At 41.1% G+C, this 18,799-nt stretch overlaps 3 protein-coding genes across 4 annotated transcripts in view; 1 reads left to right on the forward strand and 2 right to left on the reverse strand.

Moving 5' to 3' along the window:
• Nucleotides 1-6,252, reverse strand: part of efhc2 (EF-hand domain (C-terminal) containing 2) — a gene marked incomplete at its 3' end in the record, with an annotated part of 18,446 nt that extends 12,194 nt beyond the window's left edge. The window contains exons 1-9 of the mRNA XM_080412170.1: nucleotides 6,155-6,252; nucleotides 4,983-5,171; nucleotides 4,376-4,526; nucleotides 3,918-4,141; nucleotides 3,525-3,776; nucleotides 2,564-2,671; nucleotides 2,127-2,265; nucleotides 796-961; nucleotides 522-664 (exon numbers count right to left, since the gene is read on the reverse strand). Of these exons, the coding sequence (XP_080268296.1) occupies nucleotides 522-664; nucleotides 796-961; nucleotides 2,127-2,265; nucleotides 2,564-2,671; nucleotides 3,525-3,776; nucleotides 3,918-4,141; nucleotides 4,376-4,526; nucleotides 4,983-5,171; nucleotides 6,155-6,196 (1,414 nt within the window). The 5' untranslated portion in view covers nucleotides 6,197-6,252. The remainder of the gene's footprint in view (nucleotides 1-521; nucleotides 665-795; nucleotides 962-2,126; nucleotides 2,266-2,563; nucleotides 2,672-3,524; nucleotides 3,777-3,917; nucleotides 4,142-4,375; nucleotides 4,527-4,982; nucleotides 5,172-6,154) is intronic.
• A 321-nt stretch (nucleotides 6,253-6,573) lies between these two features.
• fundc1 (FUN14 domain containing 1) lies at nucleotides 6,574-15,861 on the reverse strand. Its single transcript, XM_080456949.1, has 6 exons — nucleotides 15,824-15,861; nucleotides 11,175-11,249; nucleotides 10,611-10,770; nucleotides 10,007-10,082; nucleotides 9,780-9,908; nucleotides 6,574-7,480 (listed from the first exon to the last, which is right to left on the reverse strand). Exons 2-6 carry the CDS (start codon nucleotides 11,239-11,241, stop codon nucleotides 7,403-7,405), a joined length of 510 nt encoding a protein of 169 aa, XP_080313075.1. The 5' UTR covers nucleotides 11,242-11,249; nucleotides 15,824-15,861; the 3' UTR covers nucleotides 6,574-7,402.
• Nucleotides 13,180-18,799, forward strand: part of kdm6a (lysine (K)-specific demethylase 6A) — a 60,669-nt gene continuing 55,049 nt past the window's right edge. For both annotated transcript variants that reach the window (XM_080456939.1, XM_080456940.1), the window contains exons 1-2: nucleotides 13,180-13,687; nucleotides 13,831-13,894. In XM_080456939.1, coding sequence (XP_080313065.1) covers nucleotides 13,518-13,687; nucleotides 13,831-13,894 — 234 coding nt within the window. In that variant the 5' untranslated portion in view covers nucleotides 13,180-13,517. The remainder of the gene's footprint in view (nucleotides 13,688-13,830; nucleotides 13,895-18,799) is intronic.

The raw sequence follows: 18,799 nt of genomic DNA on the forward strand, positions 1-18,799 counted from the left end.
TTGGATTGCTTTTTCCCATCTACACCAAATCTCTTCACCAAAAATAGCCAATCCGATCCGTTGCGACGCGTTGTGAGCCTGTAGATCTGCTGTGTTTGGCTAATGTTCCAAACTGAATTTGGATGCTGGGGTTCAAGTGGTTAAGGGCAAGTCTTCCTTACACTAATATGCCTCACTGTCTACAAGAAATATAATCTAGGTTTTGCCTTTGTACCTTAACTGACAGCTAACATTTACTCCCCCGGCAAGAAAACGTTCCATGACGATGGGATAAAGCCAAGCTTTGATAACTGATAAAAATATCAAATGTCATAAGCTGGAAAATAAGCTGCTCTCACTTCCTGACAATTGAAAGGTTTATTGATAACAGGCTAACTTTTCATCTAATTACTGTGGAAATTTGGAAGGCAAAATTGTGTCTGGCAACTATATTTTTGATGATACTGTACATTTTAAACATCTCAGATAAAGCCCTGGAAGTCCTGGGATGTCTGTGCTCTGAAACGAGCAAGCAACCCTACCTGAGTTCTTCTGGGCGGGCTCGAACACAGTGAAGGTGTCATCGCAGAGGTAGAAGGAGATGATGAACACCCTATCTCTGTCAACGGGGTCAGTGGTTACCATTTTAGCGAGGAAACGCAGCACATTACTCTCAAGGCCATGTCTGGGGAGGTACACATATACACCAGGGTAGGGGTTAGCACATACACATACACACACACACACACACAGTCACATGTACTTTGGCATTTCAGTGCGTAAACTGGTTTTTTTTTAAGGGAAACTCCATCCAACCTGTCTTTCTCCATGAGCTTGTGGAAGTCTTTCTGTGGGGGCCTCGGCAGCAGGCCCTGGCAGGAACACAATGAGTCCTCTTCTGAGCCAAAGCCATTGTAGGGGGGCACAGGCCTGGGGGGCTTCGAGACCATGGCAGCCTTGTACTGCACCGAGTTGAAGTCCTCTGAGAGACAGAGAGTAAGAGTAGGACCATCAACCAATTTTCTACTGTTTCGTAAGCGGTCTTAATTAAGTCGTGCATTTATGTGGATAACAGCTTTAAAACAAAACATTTGAAAGAAGAACGAATCAGATGTGGGGATGTGAGGGGAGCAGGTAATCCATCCGTGAAGGAGCGCACTGGCCTGGTTTGACAGTTACCCTGTGCTGACCTCTGACCACCGAGAGGCAGACAGGGTCCTCCATCACAGTGGCCTGTCACTGGGGGCTCCGCCTGGATCACCACTGTGACTAATGCAACGAGCCCTGCAACCTGCCTGTCCCAGGGTGGCAGACACCAGGCAGGCCCAGCTTGGGTTACTGTTGCTGGGGAGCCGCGTGCCTCTCGCGGCCCCCGTGCCTCCAGCCCTGGAGGTATGGAGAGAAACCTGTGGTGGGGGGTGATGTGGTGTCTGGTGTCATGCGGACGTCAAGGCCGAAGACAGGAATTGGTTGTACATAGGCTGTGCATCAATGAAGGCAGGCCCTGTTAAGAGCTCATAGGGTGGGGGGGACTGAAGCGACCAAAGCATAGCATTAGGCTGCTGAGTGTAACAATACTGGCCGAGACGCGTTCTGCAGTTTTAGCATTGAATGATTCTGCAACCGTTGTCATGGTTATGAAAACATTACTCCTGCAAACCCCAAACAATCCAGGTTAAACACTGCAGAAATACTGTATGTTAACACCAGCCAAGGATTAGAGACAAATAAGAATAACATCTATATTTTTTATAAGAATCATAAAACACTCTGATAAACTAACTGTACAGCAAAATAATAGCAGGACTGTTGTTTCCAAGTTTGCATGGGCTTTTACTGCATACTCTTACTGCCCCCAAGTGGTCATATGTATATAATACAAGAAATTCTCAACTCTTTTTTTTTTGGGAACAATTGTGCAACGCTCTGTGTATTTGCAGCTCTGGCAGTGCATTTACATGAGCATCTATGTCTCAGTCCAAGGATCCATTGAATGAAAAAGTAAAGTACAATGTTTGGAGTATGGCTGCAGCACTATTGCTAAAGAATAAATGCAAGGTGGTCAATGATAAAACACCAACAAATAGAGTAGTAAGTAAAATGTGTCAAGCCACGCAGTACGTACTGTAATGAGATACCTGGCTTACCTATGCCATATTTGGTGCGGTAGTATTCTTTGGTGAAATTGTCACAGTCACAAATGACAACTTTCCTGCCCCAAACGTGCACCACCCCTCCCAGTGTCAGATCACAGTCCTTATAGAAATCCTCCTGAACAGCACCTATCTGCAGGGTAGAGAGAGAGAGAGAGAGAGAGAGAGAGAGAGAGAGAGAGAGAGAGAGAAAAAGAGAGAGAGAGAGAGAGAGAGAGAGAGAGAGAGAGAGAGAGAGAGAGAGAGAGAGAGAGAGAGAGAGAAAGAGTGACAGGCAAAAAGACAGACAGACATAGTTCAGTGGTACTGTAGGTAGCAGGTACAATGTGACAATGAAATTCTTTATTTTATTTTAATTTTTGTGAGTGTTGGAGACCATTTGCACAAATCTTTTATCTGTTTTCTCTGTTTTAGCCACAACCGGGACATACTTTGCGGTTGTCCAGAATGTAGCGTCCTCCCTGACCCATGGGGCCAAACACGTTGAGTACTGTGCGGTCTGTGATCTCCCCGGGCCGCCGCATGGTGGTGGGAGCATGCTGCAGAGAGATAACAAACACACTGAGAAACCATGTCGAAATGGTTACATAAAGCGCAACGGATAAGATCACACATGAAACAAGGTAATATCCACAGCACGATTCAACGTGCAACATAAAGGCATGCACAATTTTATTCATTCATACACTTCAAAGGTAGTCTGATCTGACACTTCAGAGGGAATACAGGGAGGGGAGAGAAAGACAGATAAAGACAAACAAATTATAGCAGTGGTTTGTCTTGAAGGACAAATTTAATTTGTTTGTAGGGATGTGATGCTTTCCCATTGGATGGAACAGCCAGCTCAACCTTTTGGGCTGACATTTAATAAAAGGCAGGCACACACACTCACGCACGCACGCGCACGCACGCACGCACGCACGCACGCACGCACGCACGCACGCACGCACGCACGCACGGTCACACACACACAAATTACAAGAGGGATGATTGAGGCCTGGCTGTATTTCACGATGAATGAGTGCTCTGGACAGTAACTGAAGGGTAAAGCCAAAATGCTCGAGGGAGGAGGGATGCTTCGGCAGCCATGTCAGAGTGGATGAGAGCTCAGTGAAAGCGGGGATGGGAGGAAGAGAATTAACTCGTCCAAGCAGAAAGGGAAGCAACACCAGCCTCTAATATTTGTAATATGAATGTTAAAAAAGCAAATCCTGCTAGAGAAGAATTTCTGAATATTTAAATCACAAAAAAGAAATTCTCACAACTCTTCACTGCCTCCATTCTTTTGTCATCAGTTTTTACTGTCACCACTTCCAGTGAGATTTTTTAAGAAGGGACAGACTACCACGTGGGTTAGGGTACCCCATTTGAGGTCATTATCTCCAAGCTCACCTTGGGCAATTTGCTACGGTGCAGGAACTTGGCCGTGGCGTCTCGGCCCGAGTTTGGGTAGATGACCTCTCGTATCTCTATGGTGTCATCCGCCAGGAAGTAGTGCAGCGTGAGCTCGCGTGGGTCCCCGAACATGCTCTCTGTGTCATCCCAGAAGCAGTAGAAGCACAGGACGTTGCGATCATTCTCTAGGAACTGCCTCAATGTGTCCTGCCTCTGGTACGGCCTCAGTGGCTTCATACTCTTTAGCATCTGGGTGGAGACACACACAGAATGAAAATGTATGCACAGAATCGTTGGAAGTGCTCCATGCCCCCATTAGGGTGTCATAAGAATGACTGAGTATGCCGATATTCATGTCTGATGTCTCACTTTCTCTCCCTCTCTGCCTACCTGTTCTCGTAGGTTGCTGTAAGGGTCTGGGGGAACTGAGGCAGGGGCATTTAGGCGTACTCCCAGCTTGGTGATAAAGTTCCTGGTGAAAGGGTCACAGTCAGTTATGGTGAAGGTGCGCGAGTACAGCACCATCTGTTGGTTAACGTTGAAATGGTGCACGTTGTAGAACATGTTGTCGTCTGGGGGTGGCAGTGGAATGCGGTGGCGACGAATGAGTGTTCCTGTCACAGGGATCAAGAGCACAGTTGTAAGCAAGCATATCTCTGGAGAGTATTGTCCAGCATGGTATCCTTGAATTGGTGCAACTGGCACTTTTATCAGCTTGGAAGTAAAGCAACAGAAAGTGGGTATAGAGGAGTAGTGAAATTCATCTTTAAGCATCCAAACATTCTATATGTGCTGCTTTTACAAGACTTTGGCCATACTAGTGGGTGAGGTAAAATAGCCCATTTTACCTTGAGGAATGCCACTGTTTTTGTACTCTGGTTCCACCACCTGTATGGTGTCATCCTCCAGGTAGAAGTAGATCTTACACTTCCTGATGCGGTATGTCTCCTCCCGTTTCTGAAGCACAGCCTCCTGGAAGTACGCTTCAAAGCACAGAACCTACAATATACACGGGTGGCTGGGCATGAGACAAATTCATCTATTGCCAGAGTAAAATGAAACATGTAACCGACTATGCATTAGCTTTATTGTTAACCACGTAAACTCTATATACTTAGTTGACCGGACTCTCCCAGTGGAAAATAGCCGATTTACAAGATCTTGTAGATCTGCTATTTTTGCCAAATGCTCAACCCAGAATAGGGACGTTAGGGTTCATGTGGATAAGGTAGCCCACAGACCAGAGGGGTCATAGGATGTGCCAACATTTGTTTCAATAAAACACTACTTGACTGACAAATGGTTTTCAATGTCATCTTGTGTTCTCTTCATGGAGGGGGGAAAATGCTGTTATTAGTGTACCTACTACAAATATTGCTCAATGTCAGCAATATGATCAAAGTCAGAAATATGATCAAAATCAGCATGGGAAATTTCTGCTCATTAAGAGTTCACCTGCTTGTCAAAGGCCACCCAGGATGGGAGAGCACTACCCTCTACTTTTGGGTAGATGGAATACTTTGGTAGGATCTTCTGGCCAACCAACAACTCTCCTCCGATTCCTGGCTTCTCAGACCCCACCAGCATAGGGACACCATTGGTGTAGTCAAAATGTTGAGACTTGTGGAATCTCTCCTTCCCCAACTAGAGAGTGTAGGAATGATAGTCTTTTAGTTATAGTTCTAGTTTTAGATTTAGCCTAAGTAATGCATATGCAAGCATTTTAAAACATGTTTTACATAATTACGTCTAGTCTTGATGCATGGCAGGCTACTCATAAATCCAAGTAGATTGTTGTACAAAAGAAACACACAAGTAGGCTATGACATCTCAACATGCATACAATGAACTGTATTTATTAGCCTACTTTATAACGTGATTCTAAGAAACACAATCATGGCCGTAATATTAATAGCCTATTACGTTATACAATAAGATATTTGTTAAAAAAGGCTACTACTGTGTAATGATTATCTGTGTTACTTTAATTGCTGTAGCACTTTGTGCTATCATGATCGCAGTGGTGTAAAGTAACTAAGTACATTTACTCAAGTACTGTTCTTAAGTACAATTTTGAGGTATTCTTTTACTTCACTGGAGTATTTCCAATATTCAGTTTACTTTTACTTCTACTCCACTGCATCTAAGAGGCAAATATTATACTTTTACTCCACTACAATTATTTGACAACTTTAGTTACTTTTTATTATTATTACAAAGCATACATAACCACTTCAGCTCTGTATACATATAGGAAAATAGCCGAATTACAAGCTCATGAGACACATTGCGAGTTTGTAGATCTATTTTCAAAAGAATTTTTATAATTTTTAAAATGGGACATTGAATCTGCATATAGTAGGCTACTTCCTACTTTTGGTACTTTAAGTACATTTTGATGCCATTACTTTTGTTCTTTACTCAAGTAAATTTAGATTTCCGAGTATTTCTACATTACAGTATTGATACTTTTACTTAAATAGAACATTTTTGTACTTTTTCCCACCACTGCATGATCGTAGCAAGCATATTATTCTCAACCTCACCCCACCTCGTCAAAACATAGCCTAGCAGCAGCTATCATATCTCATACCCAATCTGCGTTGATACAACGGTTTATCACTTACATTTTTGTTGCGGGAATTCCCAGGTAGAAATGGCAACGCCATATCAGTAGCGATCAGCAAATGTAGTCTCGTACTAGGCCTACTTCAGGGTAGTTTTGAAATAGGCTACGTGCCATGTTTGCGTGCGTTTCCTAGCAACGTCCATCTTCACGTGTCGAACGCATTGAGCTGTGTCGATGTCTCGAGAGAGACTACTAAATGGCTAACCAGTTAGTATTATCAATTAAGTCATTAATAAATAAACAATAGTCTATCATTTTTTCTATCACTTGCTATATATTTAAATATTATAGATTTTTGTCTTACACACACACACACACACACACACACACACACACACACACACAATCAATAACATCAGAGTATGTTATATAGCAGTTTGGTCAGCAATAACAAACAGTTCGAAATTAATGCATTAATGCATGTGCTGCATTGAAAACTTTTATTCATTCGACAGTGTTATATATATAAAATACAACAGCAACCACAACCAACTAAAGCATCAATATCTTATGCTAAAAAAAAAAAATTGGCTAAGCCTTCCTTTAGAAGAAAGCATTGGAGGCTAAAATAATTTCCATTTATCACACCTCATACGAAAGGCCAACACTCTGTTTATCAGCACTTCATAGAATACAATTCAAGTCTCAACTCTGAAGTCTCAACTCTGAAAATGATTGATTTGACCCAGCATTAAGCAATGTAACACTGAGTGACACTTAGGGAATCCCATGGACACCGTCACACATACAGCATGAGGTGAACTTACATATACCAAACCAGTTCCAGCAATGTAATAATATAATTTTTAAGTTCCGGCAATAATAGTGCAAACATTTCTTAGACTCCATTATTAATTAGTTTTACATAACAACATATACAAAGTGCAGCATTTTTTTTAATATTTGGATGTTGCCCTAATGAAAAATAAAACTGTACTCTTGAGCATTGGGAGTGTTATTGTATTATTATACCACTTCAGTGCATAGTGGGAACTTGGGAAGATCCTTGTTACAGTGTAACGGTCTTGTCGATGATTTTGAATTAGAGGGCTATTCTCGTTTATCAATAGCCCATTTAACATTCTCAGCATTAAGGTAGACAATAAAAGTATGTGCCACTTATGTAGACACACAAACTACAGGCTACTCTGAAACTGGTTGCTTGCAATCGACAGCCACAATGTATTGCTTTTTATTTGTTCTTTCTTTAGAACAAAAGATATGCAGACACTTCATTTGAGACCCTCTAAGATGCCAGGCCAAGCAGGAAGCCTCCGATGAATCCACTGGTGACCATAATGTTCTTCTTCACAAACTCTTGGGACTGAAAAAGAAAAGAAGGCATATAGGTACAATATAGTAGATATTCCTGCTCCACTGAAACCATTTGGATGTTACCCACTCATCTGGAGAAAAATAAGATTCCAAAACCAAAATAATCTCCTGTTGAAAGCGAAATGACACTATTCATGATATAACACCGATTTAATTTGAAGAAGATCCATCCATGCATTGTTTCACCAAAATCGGCAATCCACTGGATTATTCAAGGATTGAGACATTTCACTTTCACCCTTGTCTTGTTGTTTTATGGGAGTAATCGGTTTTGTTTTCATTGGTTTATGTGCTGAGAAGCTTGGTTTTGAAACCTGTATCGTCCTGCAGTGAATGAAGAGGATTCCCTGTTTCCCAATAATGAAACAACTGATAAAGATGACTATTTGAACCTTTTTTGTTTACATTTAGAGAAGCCAATTATATATTAAACCCATTTTTCCGACTGTGCCACCGTGCCCCTCAGGCAGGCACTTTAACCCTGCGCCACCCGAGATCTTATCATTTTGACTTATGGCCAGGTAGCTATACAATCCAAGGCTCTACTAAATTTGAACATCCTCTGTGACTGAGTGTATGTTTTTCCCAGACCTTAAGTTAGTCTGTGTATGTGTGTAGTGTTGCTGTATACTATGGTGTGAGTTGTGGGGGTGGGGTTGTTGGTCATAAATGCTGTATCATGTGAATGTGTTTAAGGCTGGGGGGTGCTTTGTGTGTGTGTGTGGGTGGGTGATGCGGGTCAAGGGATTAGTGTATTTTGGACACTGTACCTGTTTATACATAATAAAATAGTATCTGTGCATCCCATGTGTAATCCCATTGCCAGATGGCATAACCATTTCAGGTTCAGTTTCCCATAGTCTCCCGAGCCAGACTGTTGCCTCCCACAATTTTCAAATGCTTCCGTCATACAGTCTGGAGCACGGAAGCTCTGAAAAGTGATTAGAGGATAAAGCGGATGTGACCCCCCGCTTCCGTTTCGTCTTTACAGTGACGCAATTTTTTCCTAATATAAATCAAAACAATCAAAGCTAATAGCTGGCTGCTTAATATCAGAAATGGACATTTTTTTCTGTGAACAAAAAGGACGAATAGATGGCAGCTTCCGTTCTCAGCTTTCGGGAGGTGTAGTTCCAGACGCTATATAGCATTCGGAGATTGTGGAATAGTTGTCTGGCTATGCATGACTAAGTTTCCAATACCTTGCTTGATTGGCACGGCAGCAGATTTATTATATTATACGTATTATTAATTATTATGGCCATATCCTTATTAATTGTATAATTTATCAAAAATGTATCTACAATCTCACAATGCATCGCATGGTGACGTGTTGTGAGCTTGCAGGTCTTCTATTTTTGCTATTCATTTATCTTTTTTTTTTTTATTAGTGGCACTAATAATGACATTTCTGGTCATTTCATCCAGCCGTTTTTATACAAATTAATGGAAACAATTCTAACAATCATGCTATATAAGTGTGATTGGCTCAAATCATTGCGATCAAGCGATTATGTAATAATAATGACTAAATTCACTGATGTCTTAAAACCAAGAATATCCTCACTCTATCCAAGGATGCACACAGAATTCAAAATGTGTTTTCAGTGACATATAACTGATGTTGTTTTACTGGTGTATACACTAAAGGGGACTTAGCTATAACTCACAGCACATGTCAAAAATACATCTTCTACTACTTCAGACATTACTTTAGTACGGTGAATATGTCAGCATTTTAGGCATTTCCCCCCCCTTTAATTTAGGAGGGAGTGACGAGGCAGGCAGCTAAGGGCAGAAGAGGGGGCAAGACACAGTCTCCTTAAGGAATAGAACTGGAGCCGTTCCAAGCATGTAGCTAACTTGCCGCAAGCAACTTACAGCCTATCCTGCACTCCATTGACAGACATTCACGAAACAAAAAGATTCAGCACAGAGCTTATTGACAGAACATTGCTCATAACAACAGTGGATTGTTTTAAACAAAGCGTTGACAGAGACAAAGAGGACATCCAAAGCTGTTGTAGAGGTGAAATATTGGTGAGTTTATCGTCATTTAATACAGTCAGATTAATGGTGCTGGGGCTGTCAATGGAGTGTATTGCAATTTGCAACTTAGAGGTTGGATAGCCCCGAAGTTGATTGCGGCTAGTGGCTGACTCTGACATTATCAAGTCAACATTAGACTTGGTTATCCAAACCCATATCCATTTCTAACCACCACTAACTCAGTCTGAGTTAGGGTGAGTAAATTCTGAGAAACATAAGCATGACACCTCTGGACTCACCTTGTCAACAAATGAGTTTAGCTCTGGGACGGCTTTATTAGTACCCTTCTTCAGCTGTTTCTTGGCTTTATTGACATCCTTCTCCACTCGCTTCCAGTCCACTTCGATATAACCACTATTATTGGCTATCTGGAACAGAGGAGAGGAGAAGCGAGAAGTGAAACAAAACAAATGATTTATTGAAATATGTGGCCTAAACCTTTTGTGACTGCCACTGCCAGTAATACCTGTAACAGCAGAAGGCCTCCTCCCACAGCTGTAGCCGCAATCTTGCCAACCTTCTGACACAGATATCCTGCACACCTAAAATTGGAAGTTACCCATCAGAGTAAGACACAATGAAAAAAGGGAACAAAGTGTCCTTGGAAAGGTAATGACACAGCAGTGGTGGAAAAAGCACTACTTTTTTTTTTACTTAAGTAAAAATATCAATACTGCAATGTAGAAATACTCTGTAAGTTAAAGTCCGGTAATCAACATTTACTTGAGTAAAAGTACAAAAGCATTGGCATTAAAATATACTTAAAGTACCAAAAGTAAAAGTACTCATTATGTCCCATTTCACAAGGTATCATATGTATAAAATGTATTAAAAGCCTTTGGAAATAGCAGATCTACAAGCTCACAACACATGCATCAGCTAAAGTTTTCAAATAATTGTAGTGGAGTAAAGGTGCAATATTTGCCTCTGAGATGTACAGGAGTAGAAGTAAAAGTATTGAAAATTGGAAATACTCAAGTAAAGTAAAAGTGCCTCAACATTGCACTTATGTACAGTACTTGAGTAAATGTAATTAGTTACTTTTCACCACAGTGACACAGACTATTTACCATCCACTGACTCCCCCCAGGGCTAACTGTGTTCCCACGTTGTATTTCTCCGCTATGGGTCCGGAGTTGTTCCCGAAGAGGCGGTTATACCATCGCTGACGTTTGGCATATTCTGTCAGATCTACGACCTTGTCATAAATCTCCTCTTCAATCTCTTGAACTGAATAGGAATATAAAATAGCCATGAGGAAAACATACCGTCATAAGGGAAATGTAGGCCCAGCACTAACGGCTACAATGACAAGTCAGACTGTTAACTGGCTTAATTTAACGACATTCCGCCCGGTCCAGGGGTGGCAGTAACTTAAACATTGTCATTTGCGTCGTTTTCAGAATCTCATACAATGTCATGAGGCCAGTGATAATGAAACAGTGTTCGAGTTAGTCCGCCTCAACAATAGCATGACCACTTCACAGGGTTGACGTGATTTAGACTTATAAAAAATACTCAGACGAACGCTAATTGCACAAACGTGTATGTGTAGCTGTGTGTACATGTTAGATTCAGACCTATGCTCGTACTAAATAGCTCAAATACAACGTTGTTATTAGTTTGTAACTTACCCTTGTCGCGGTTCGCCATTTTGGAAAGTACTAGTCTAGTCAGCCCTCTGCTGTCCCACTGGCTCATCAGCAGCACTGCACGTTCAACGTCATTTTAAAAATGAGATGTGTGTCGATTTAAAACCAAACACACACACACACACACACACACACACGCACGCGCGCGCACGCACACACACACACACACACACACACACACACACACACACACACACACACACACACACACACACACACACACACACACACACACACACACACACAGTCAGTATAACATGAGATGAAGATGACACAAGCAACATTTTAAATCTCAAAAATTATAGACGTATTATTTTATCTTTAAATATAATTTTAGATGACAAATCACTTATCTGGAGAACTAATTGCAAAAATAATCCATATCAAACTTTTATTTTGAACTCATCTGCAACGGAGAATAGAAAAGAAAAGAAAGACAAATATTACAACATAAACAGGCTATTGCAACGAAAATTATGACAAGTAGCCTACTGCAAAATACAGAGTATTAAAAAAAAAAAAAAATAACCCAAGTAATCTTAGCAAAATTATTTCAAGAATGGCCTATTTAGATCATAAGACTTTATATTTCTTCAGCCTTCTGTCTAATGTTTTTACTGGATTTCAATGAGCATCCTACAATATATCTCAACTTGCTCTGATGACGTCAAAAACGCTCAGATTTAAAAAATCTGTTCTACTGTCTAGCCTCTATTATTTTGCAGTGCCGTTTTCTTTATTGGTGGATTTTTTTTCATCCTACAATAGCCCTTTTCACACTTGACAATAAATATTCTGTGTGGGTCTAAGTCTATTTCCTTTGTTGTTTGTGCATAACAACAGTTTTTTGTGCATAACAGTAGCTGACAGGAAATAAACTTAGACCCAAGTCCCTAGCCACGCATTTCCACTGACAAGAGATGTTTCAATTTGCTCTTCTTGTTAGACATTGCTAATTGATTTAACTTAAGTCAGGTTACATACAGACATTTGGTTCATATTCAACTGGAGTCTGAATCATTTTGGGGGCAGTGACTGCTGTATTCAGTTAGGCCTGGTGCTTGATTTGATCCTGTTTATGTCTCATATTTTATCCCTGCCTGTCCAAGCAGGGTGACAGTCTCTATCAATTCCTGATGGTCTGACAGCGATGGCAGATTTACAGCCCAGTAGTCTCTGGCAGTGGGGTTTCTGGTACTCCAATCAAACTAGAAAGTGACCTCTGGTTTTCTTGATAAAATCTCTCATATCTGAAGAATTGCCACGGGCAAATGTTGTGACATGTGTCCACCAGACATACATACCTCTTACTATGTTGAATAAACAAATGTGTGTGATCAAGCAGAAAGCATTGTAAACAACACAGGAGACTTCTGCAATGTATCAATTTAATCACATAAGGAAACAACAATGATGTATAGTATATGGTGTAGCATTGGAGTTGAAAAGATGCAGCAAAATAAATAAAATGTTTTCTAAAATAAAATGACATTCTGCATAGTATATTAAGTAACCAAACAGTCAAATGTAACAAGTGAAACAGTTGGCCAAACATAATGGCAAAGGATAAACCATAACACAGAAATCCTAAAAGAAATCCAAATAATACGGGTAAGATACAAAATATACTACATATAACATAAAAATTGTATATAACTGCGTATTCTGCAAATCATGTGTAAACAAGCGCAACTAGACGCAATGTGGGTTTGCAGATCTGTTAAATTGCAAACGTAATCCTTGACAGCCCTTTCCTCCCAAAGGCAAATATACTGTAAGTGACTGTTACTTCGACCAATGAGCTGCTCCAAAGCGCAGTTACGTAATCATAACAGAATGGAAAAACCAATCGCAGCGTTTGAGGTAGATCTCGATGTCCCTCCTCCTCGGTGTGAGAGTGTGTGCGCGCGCGTGCTCGCGCGCGTGCAATAAACACTCAAGACAAATCAGTCACGTGACTCCCCACGATGACCGTCCATTGGTCAAAGGAGACCAGAGGGCGTGCCGACGGTGGCGGCGTGCGTTTGCCTATGTGACACAATTACAACAACTTTGAGCTGATGGTTGGGGAAGTTTGCGACATTATCAAATAACACCCCATCGTAAAACCCAACTTTCCATCAACTTCATGCATACGTTGGCATTGGAATACACGCTATGTTTTGGTGTACAATGAGGTGTGTGGAAGATAATTTGAAGGGATCATTTCCTTGAGGATTTGGCAACAATTACGCTACGCCCCACTTCAGTCCTGGATAAGGTGCTGCACTTTGGTTGTTTTTGCATTTTGGTGGACCTCGTCGGCCGTTGCCCCGTTGCATTTCCATGAAATCGTGCGGAGTGTCGCTCACCGCCGCTGCCTCCGCTGCTGCTCGGAGTCTCGGCGCTGCTGGTGATGAGGAGAAGAAAATGGCGTCGGGAAAAGCGAATGAAATCGAAGAGGACTTTCCAAAGCTAACAGCGCAAGAGAGAGAGAGCTTGGCCGGAATTGACAGGTTAGATTATACGTAATCCAAGCAGTCTACCCGTTCTATTTTTTAAATATATTGTATTTCTCCCACGCCGCAGTTTAAAACATATACACGAATGCCCCTCAAGTAATACGGAACCGCCTGTGTTGTCTGTCCTCTACTTGCAGTTCACTGTTTGGATTTCAGAGGCTTCATGAAGATGGCGCCAGAACGAAGGCCTTGCTGTTAAAGGTATGCCACTGAATAGGATCACAGTCAGTCGCAGCTCTCCGTTATCTCCTCTGATTTGTGCAAATCCCACCTGGAATGAGTGGCACAGATCTCTCAAACGGCACGCTAGTTATGCCTGGCCACCACTTTACACAAGCACCAATTTCACCAACTTTCATGCTGAATCAGACCGATTGCTTTGGCAGTAGGACTGCTTCAGATGATCGATGCATTGGGCAAGCAACCTGTGCATTGGCACTGGGCAGCGTTACAACTGTGTCGTAATCTCTATATTGTTTATGTATACATACTAGTTAGATACAGGCTGGCACTTATATTCCATAGTTAAATGGCTAAACGAAAATAATCCCCACCCTGTTTAATTCACTAGTGGCACCAGGTTTCGTAAGGCAACGAGTTGGGTGATAACAATGTATTGACTTTTAAAATGAAACGTCATCTGCAATGTCTCCACTACAATCAGCATAACCTTTCGTGATAATTGTAACGGAGGAAGTCGATTTTACAGTATTATTACTGTGCTTGCTGCTACATTTGTTGAAATATTGAAGCAGCCATTGTAACCCAATGACTCCCAATGAGAACGTAACTATATATCTATATATTATCTATATGAAAGGAACATTATATTATGTACGTGATGTACGTGTACCACGCAGGCGTAATTGAACATATTCTGAATTAAGAGTGATTGTATATTTCTTCAACAATGTTGGAAGGCGACAAATTGCATTGGCACGGGACTGTTTGTTCCACCGGTGCCATCTGTCCATCCTCTCTGAGTCCAAGCGACAATACGACGGCCAGAGTTTATAGGCTCGTACGTCAGCCCACTTTTGCTGCATTTATACTCGTTGCACGGGCCTTTCGCTCGATAAAAATAACGTATTTTCAACCGGTTAAAGTGTTGACGCGACTCGCGTCGCTACTTTTCCAGTTGAAAATACGTCATTTTTGTCGACAACATTGACGGAACGACTATTCTCGTGCGACGAACTATAAATTAAGCCCAACCGTCCCACAGTTTTGCTCAATTTAACGAACACGTCGCCAACATTAACCAAGTGTTTCTGAATAAACGAGATTGTTAATGGTCAGATAAACAGGCGAACGTTTTTAGTTGTAGGTTAGCAAAATAATGGCTGCTTAGCTCGGCCCAAGATGGCGGGGTAGGCAGAAAAATACCTAGCCTAGTTAGCTAGCTGCTAGATAGCTGCCACCGCTAGGCTAACCAGTCTGCACACGTAAAAGGAAGACAAAAAGACGAAACTACAATAACGGGGCTAAATTAACCAAAAACTGTTACATTAAAGTAGATTGCTGAGAGACTGACTAGACGGTGCAAATTAAATTGTGCGCCCACTGTTGCTATGGCGTTTAGAACGAGTCTGTGTGTAAAGACTACCTCTGTTTAGTGTACGTGACATCAACATGTGGCTTCTCGTTATATTGGAGTTGTGGCTTTAGCCTGTTTCATTGTTGTTGGGGCGTACTTTCAGCCCTGGCCTAGTCCTGCTCTGAGTCAGTTCTGCATAGGGTTCTTCTGGTTTCTGCTGTCCTGCATGCTCTAAATTTTGCTAGAACTAAGTTAAGTCAGGCCCTTCATAAGCATAACTGGATTTTCTCACAAGATCCTTTCACAGGGGGGCAGACACCTATCAGCCCTATTATACAGCAACCACAAGATTCTCCCCACTCTCTGGACTAAATTCATATATTTAATCTATATATATTTATTTATTTTTAATACATAGATCAAACTTAATGCTATTTCCTGTTTCTGAATGTTGCAACTTTATGAGACAGGAGTACTAATACTATTATGGTATCATGCAAACCTAGATATTGCAGGTTACCACTAACACTATTCATTTTACCAATGACCGTGAGGGTATTATTCATAGTTGGGTTAAGTTTTTCTGATCATACCTTGTCCCTGTAGAGTGCTCAGTAGAATGTGTTGCTGGGCCTGTGCTGATCCAATGGGGTAACTTCACAGTATGGGCAAGCAGAACGATTTCACGTCCCAGTAACTTGTCCATGACTGTGTTCTTAATTCAAGCTTTTTGTGTTTTTGTCATTGGCTAATTACTGGGAGAAAATTATGTGAATGTAGTAATAATGCTCTAATGTTAAGTTACAAACGCCTAGGTTATAGTCTGTCTCGTAAAGAAAAAGCTCACTTGAGCTACTTCCATGCAATGCAAATGTTTTCGATATAAAATATGTACAATCCCTCTTAGAATGATAGGTCTTTGAATGATGAAAGGGTCTTTTACTACCTACACCTGAGGTCTTACAAATGGCTGATTCTTTTTTTTATCCAGTTAGACTTTGCTTCCTAGCATTATCTTCATACATTTATTGGTGAATAATTTGAATGCAGTTGACACAGTGTCCTTCTAATCACCACCGGGAATGACATAGCTGAGCAAGCTTAACAAACATGGCCCACGATTGCTTGAAGATGGTGCTCCAGTCAGCAGAAAATAAACCTACTTAGTACTGACTCAGAGATGTTGTCTGCTACATTGGAGGAGCTTGTGTTCCCTGCCCATCAAATTAATGTCTTATTCTATAGTTCTGCCATGGTAACCATAGTTAAACATTTGTTCCATCTCTCTTTCTCCGTTTCACTCCATACTGATAGCAGTATGGAGTGATTTGTTTAGCCGTTATTTAAATTCTGAATGACTAGTCCAATGCAAAACATGCTAGGATGGGAGGGGGGAAAAAATCCAGTGGTAGGGCATTAGTTTACAGTTTTTGTCAAAATCCCTTAACTCATCATATTCTGCCATAAACCTCTACCTCAGCTAATGGATGTAATAATAAGGTTACGTTAAAGCGTATACATTTTACATATATATATATACATATTTTGTATATATATAAAATATTTTATTATTTGTTTTATCCCAAATTTCTGCATTGAGATGGATTGGATTCAAATCCATAACATTGTAATTTGGTAGACACTGACTATGTTGCAATGACTGGTTGAGTTACTAGGATTGTCACTTGGACATCTTCATGAAAATGGTATTTGATTGGGCCATTTGTCCCTGGCTGATCTTCAACAAAGCGCATAATGGATTAGCCTATGTCTAGCCTATGTCTAAAGGATCATTGTTTTTCGAAGTAACTGCAAAATTACACACTGAGCAAGGCTTGAAGTGAGTGCTGGTGATCCTTTGGTTTCATTGTTTTTCAACCCAGGCCCAGGGGTTGACACTAACGGTTGCCCGACTGCTTGTGGCAAGTAAATAAATAATTCGGGCAAGTGGAGTTTGCTTTCAGGTTGCCCGACGGGCAAGTGAGTTCCGTCTTTATTAAATATTATTAGCTATTTAAGAACAACAATGCTACCTTTTTACAACTAGCAGTTGCACCCATTCTGTTTTTTTCAAAGTGACTGTCGCCACTCGGCAGTTAAAGATTGGATTTCACATGAAAATTTTACCTATCATTTTATTATGGAAAATGTGCTTTTCGGGCAGGTAGGCGTGACCTTTGGGCATGTAGAACATGACCTGTACTTGCCCGACGGGCAAGTGCCTCTGAGACCTTAATGTCAACCGCTGCAGGCCTTATTAATACATTGATTCCAATAATTTATAGTTATGGCACAACCTCACCTATAGCTTTAATATTAATACATTTGCCACGCTGCTGCATAACCTCCCTGCTTAAACACATTCTGACAGGGCAATCGCTTAGGCCTTCATCCACCATGATAAATCATGGAATAACGGTAATATAATGTTTGATTTGAAACTACTCTTTTCAATCGCCACATTACACCCCAACCATTTGTAACTTGGCTTTCTTACTAGATTCACAGAGAGCAGGATGGAAGGTACACGTTGTAGAAATGCATTGGCCGAGGTGAAAAACTGAAAGACTGACGCAAATGTAGTCAAGAGAATGAATTCACAAAAGTGCAAAGTAGTCAATAAAACATGATAAAAAGTACTGGTTTGTGATCTTTTTTTTTCTTTTTCATTAGAACATATGACATGTAAATATATACTACAAGTAGGCATGGCCGAAATCCGATTTTCCAATATTGTCCGACTCTTAATTTCCGATATATATGCAGGCTTTTTTCACCAAAACTAATGGCACATAACATCACATATCTCCTGTCGTGGAATTAATACATTATGCCTCATTTTATTGTGATGCCCCACTGTAGGGATACTCAAATAGCTGAACCTTTGGGCCGCATTACAAAAATGGCAAGGGGCCAGGGGCCAGTTGATAAAATGCCAACATTAAAGGGACAGTTCACCGAAATAAATACATTTTTTTCTATCAATTAGTCACCCCATGGAGACTTGAATTCATGGATATGGTTTTGTCGCATTCCTAAGCCAATAATCTGATAATTCCGGTAGGAGACACAAAGGAGACTCTTTGTGTCTCCTACCGGAACCACTGCCGGTCATCAAATTATTGTCTTCGGAATGCGACAAAAACTTGTTTGATTGATTGAATACTTTATTTAAAAGTTTACAGAAAAAAGCACATGAAAGTACAGTTCAAATACAAGGTCAACTAGACGCGTCGCAATTCAGGGCAATTGCAAAGTGTGGTTGCACCGACGCGAGTCGCGGGTCGCTGCCGCCGGGACTCGGGGAATACGCTGGGAGGAATACCGTCGGAGGCCGCGTGACGTGCCATTCGAATCGGGTGTCGATCGGATCCTGCCTTCGTGATACATGCCGTTTTGATTTTAGGAAATAGGCCCCTCCCACAAATGTAACGGGCCAATCATATTGTCACGTCACTCCTGATATCACTTTTATTTCATTTTGAGAGGATTGATCCCCCCCAAAAATCATATTTTTGCATCAAACGGTTACGTTTTGTGCATTTGTGGCGCCCCCTATGGGTCAAAGT

Source organism: Gymnoscopelus braueri (genome assembly GCF_963280865.1).
Source record: "Gymnoscopelus braueri genome assembly, chromosome: 18".
NCBI lineage: Eukaryota > Metazoa > Chordata > Actinopteri > Myctophiformes > Myctophidae > Gymnoscopelus > Gymnoscopelus braueri.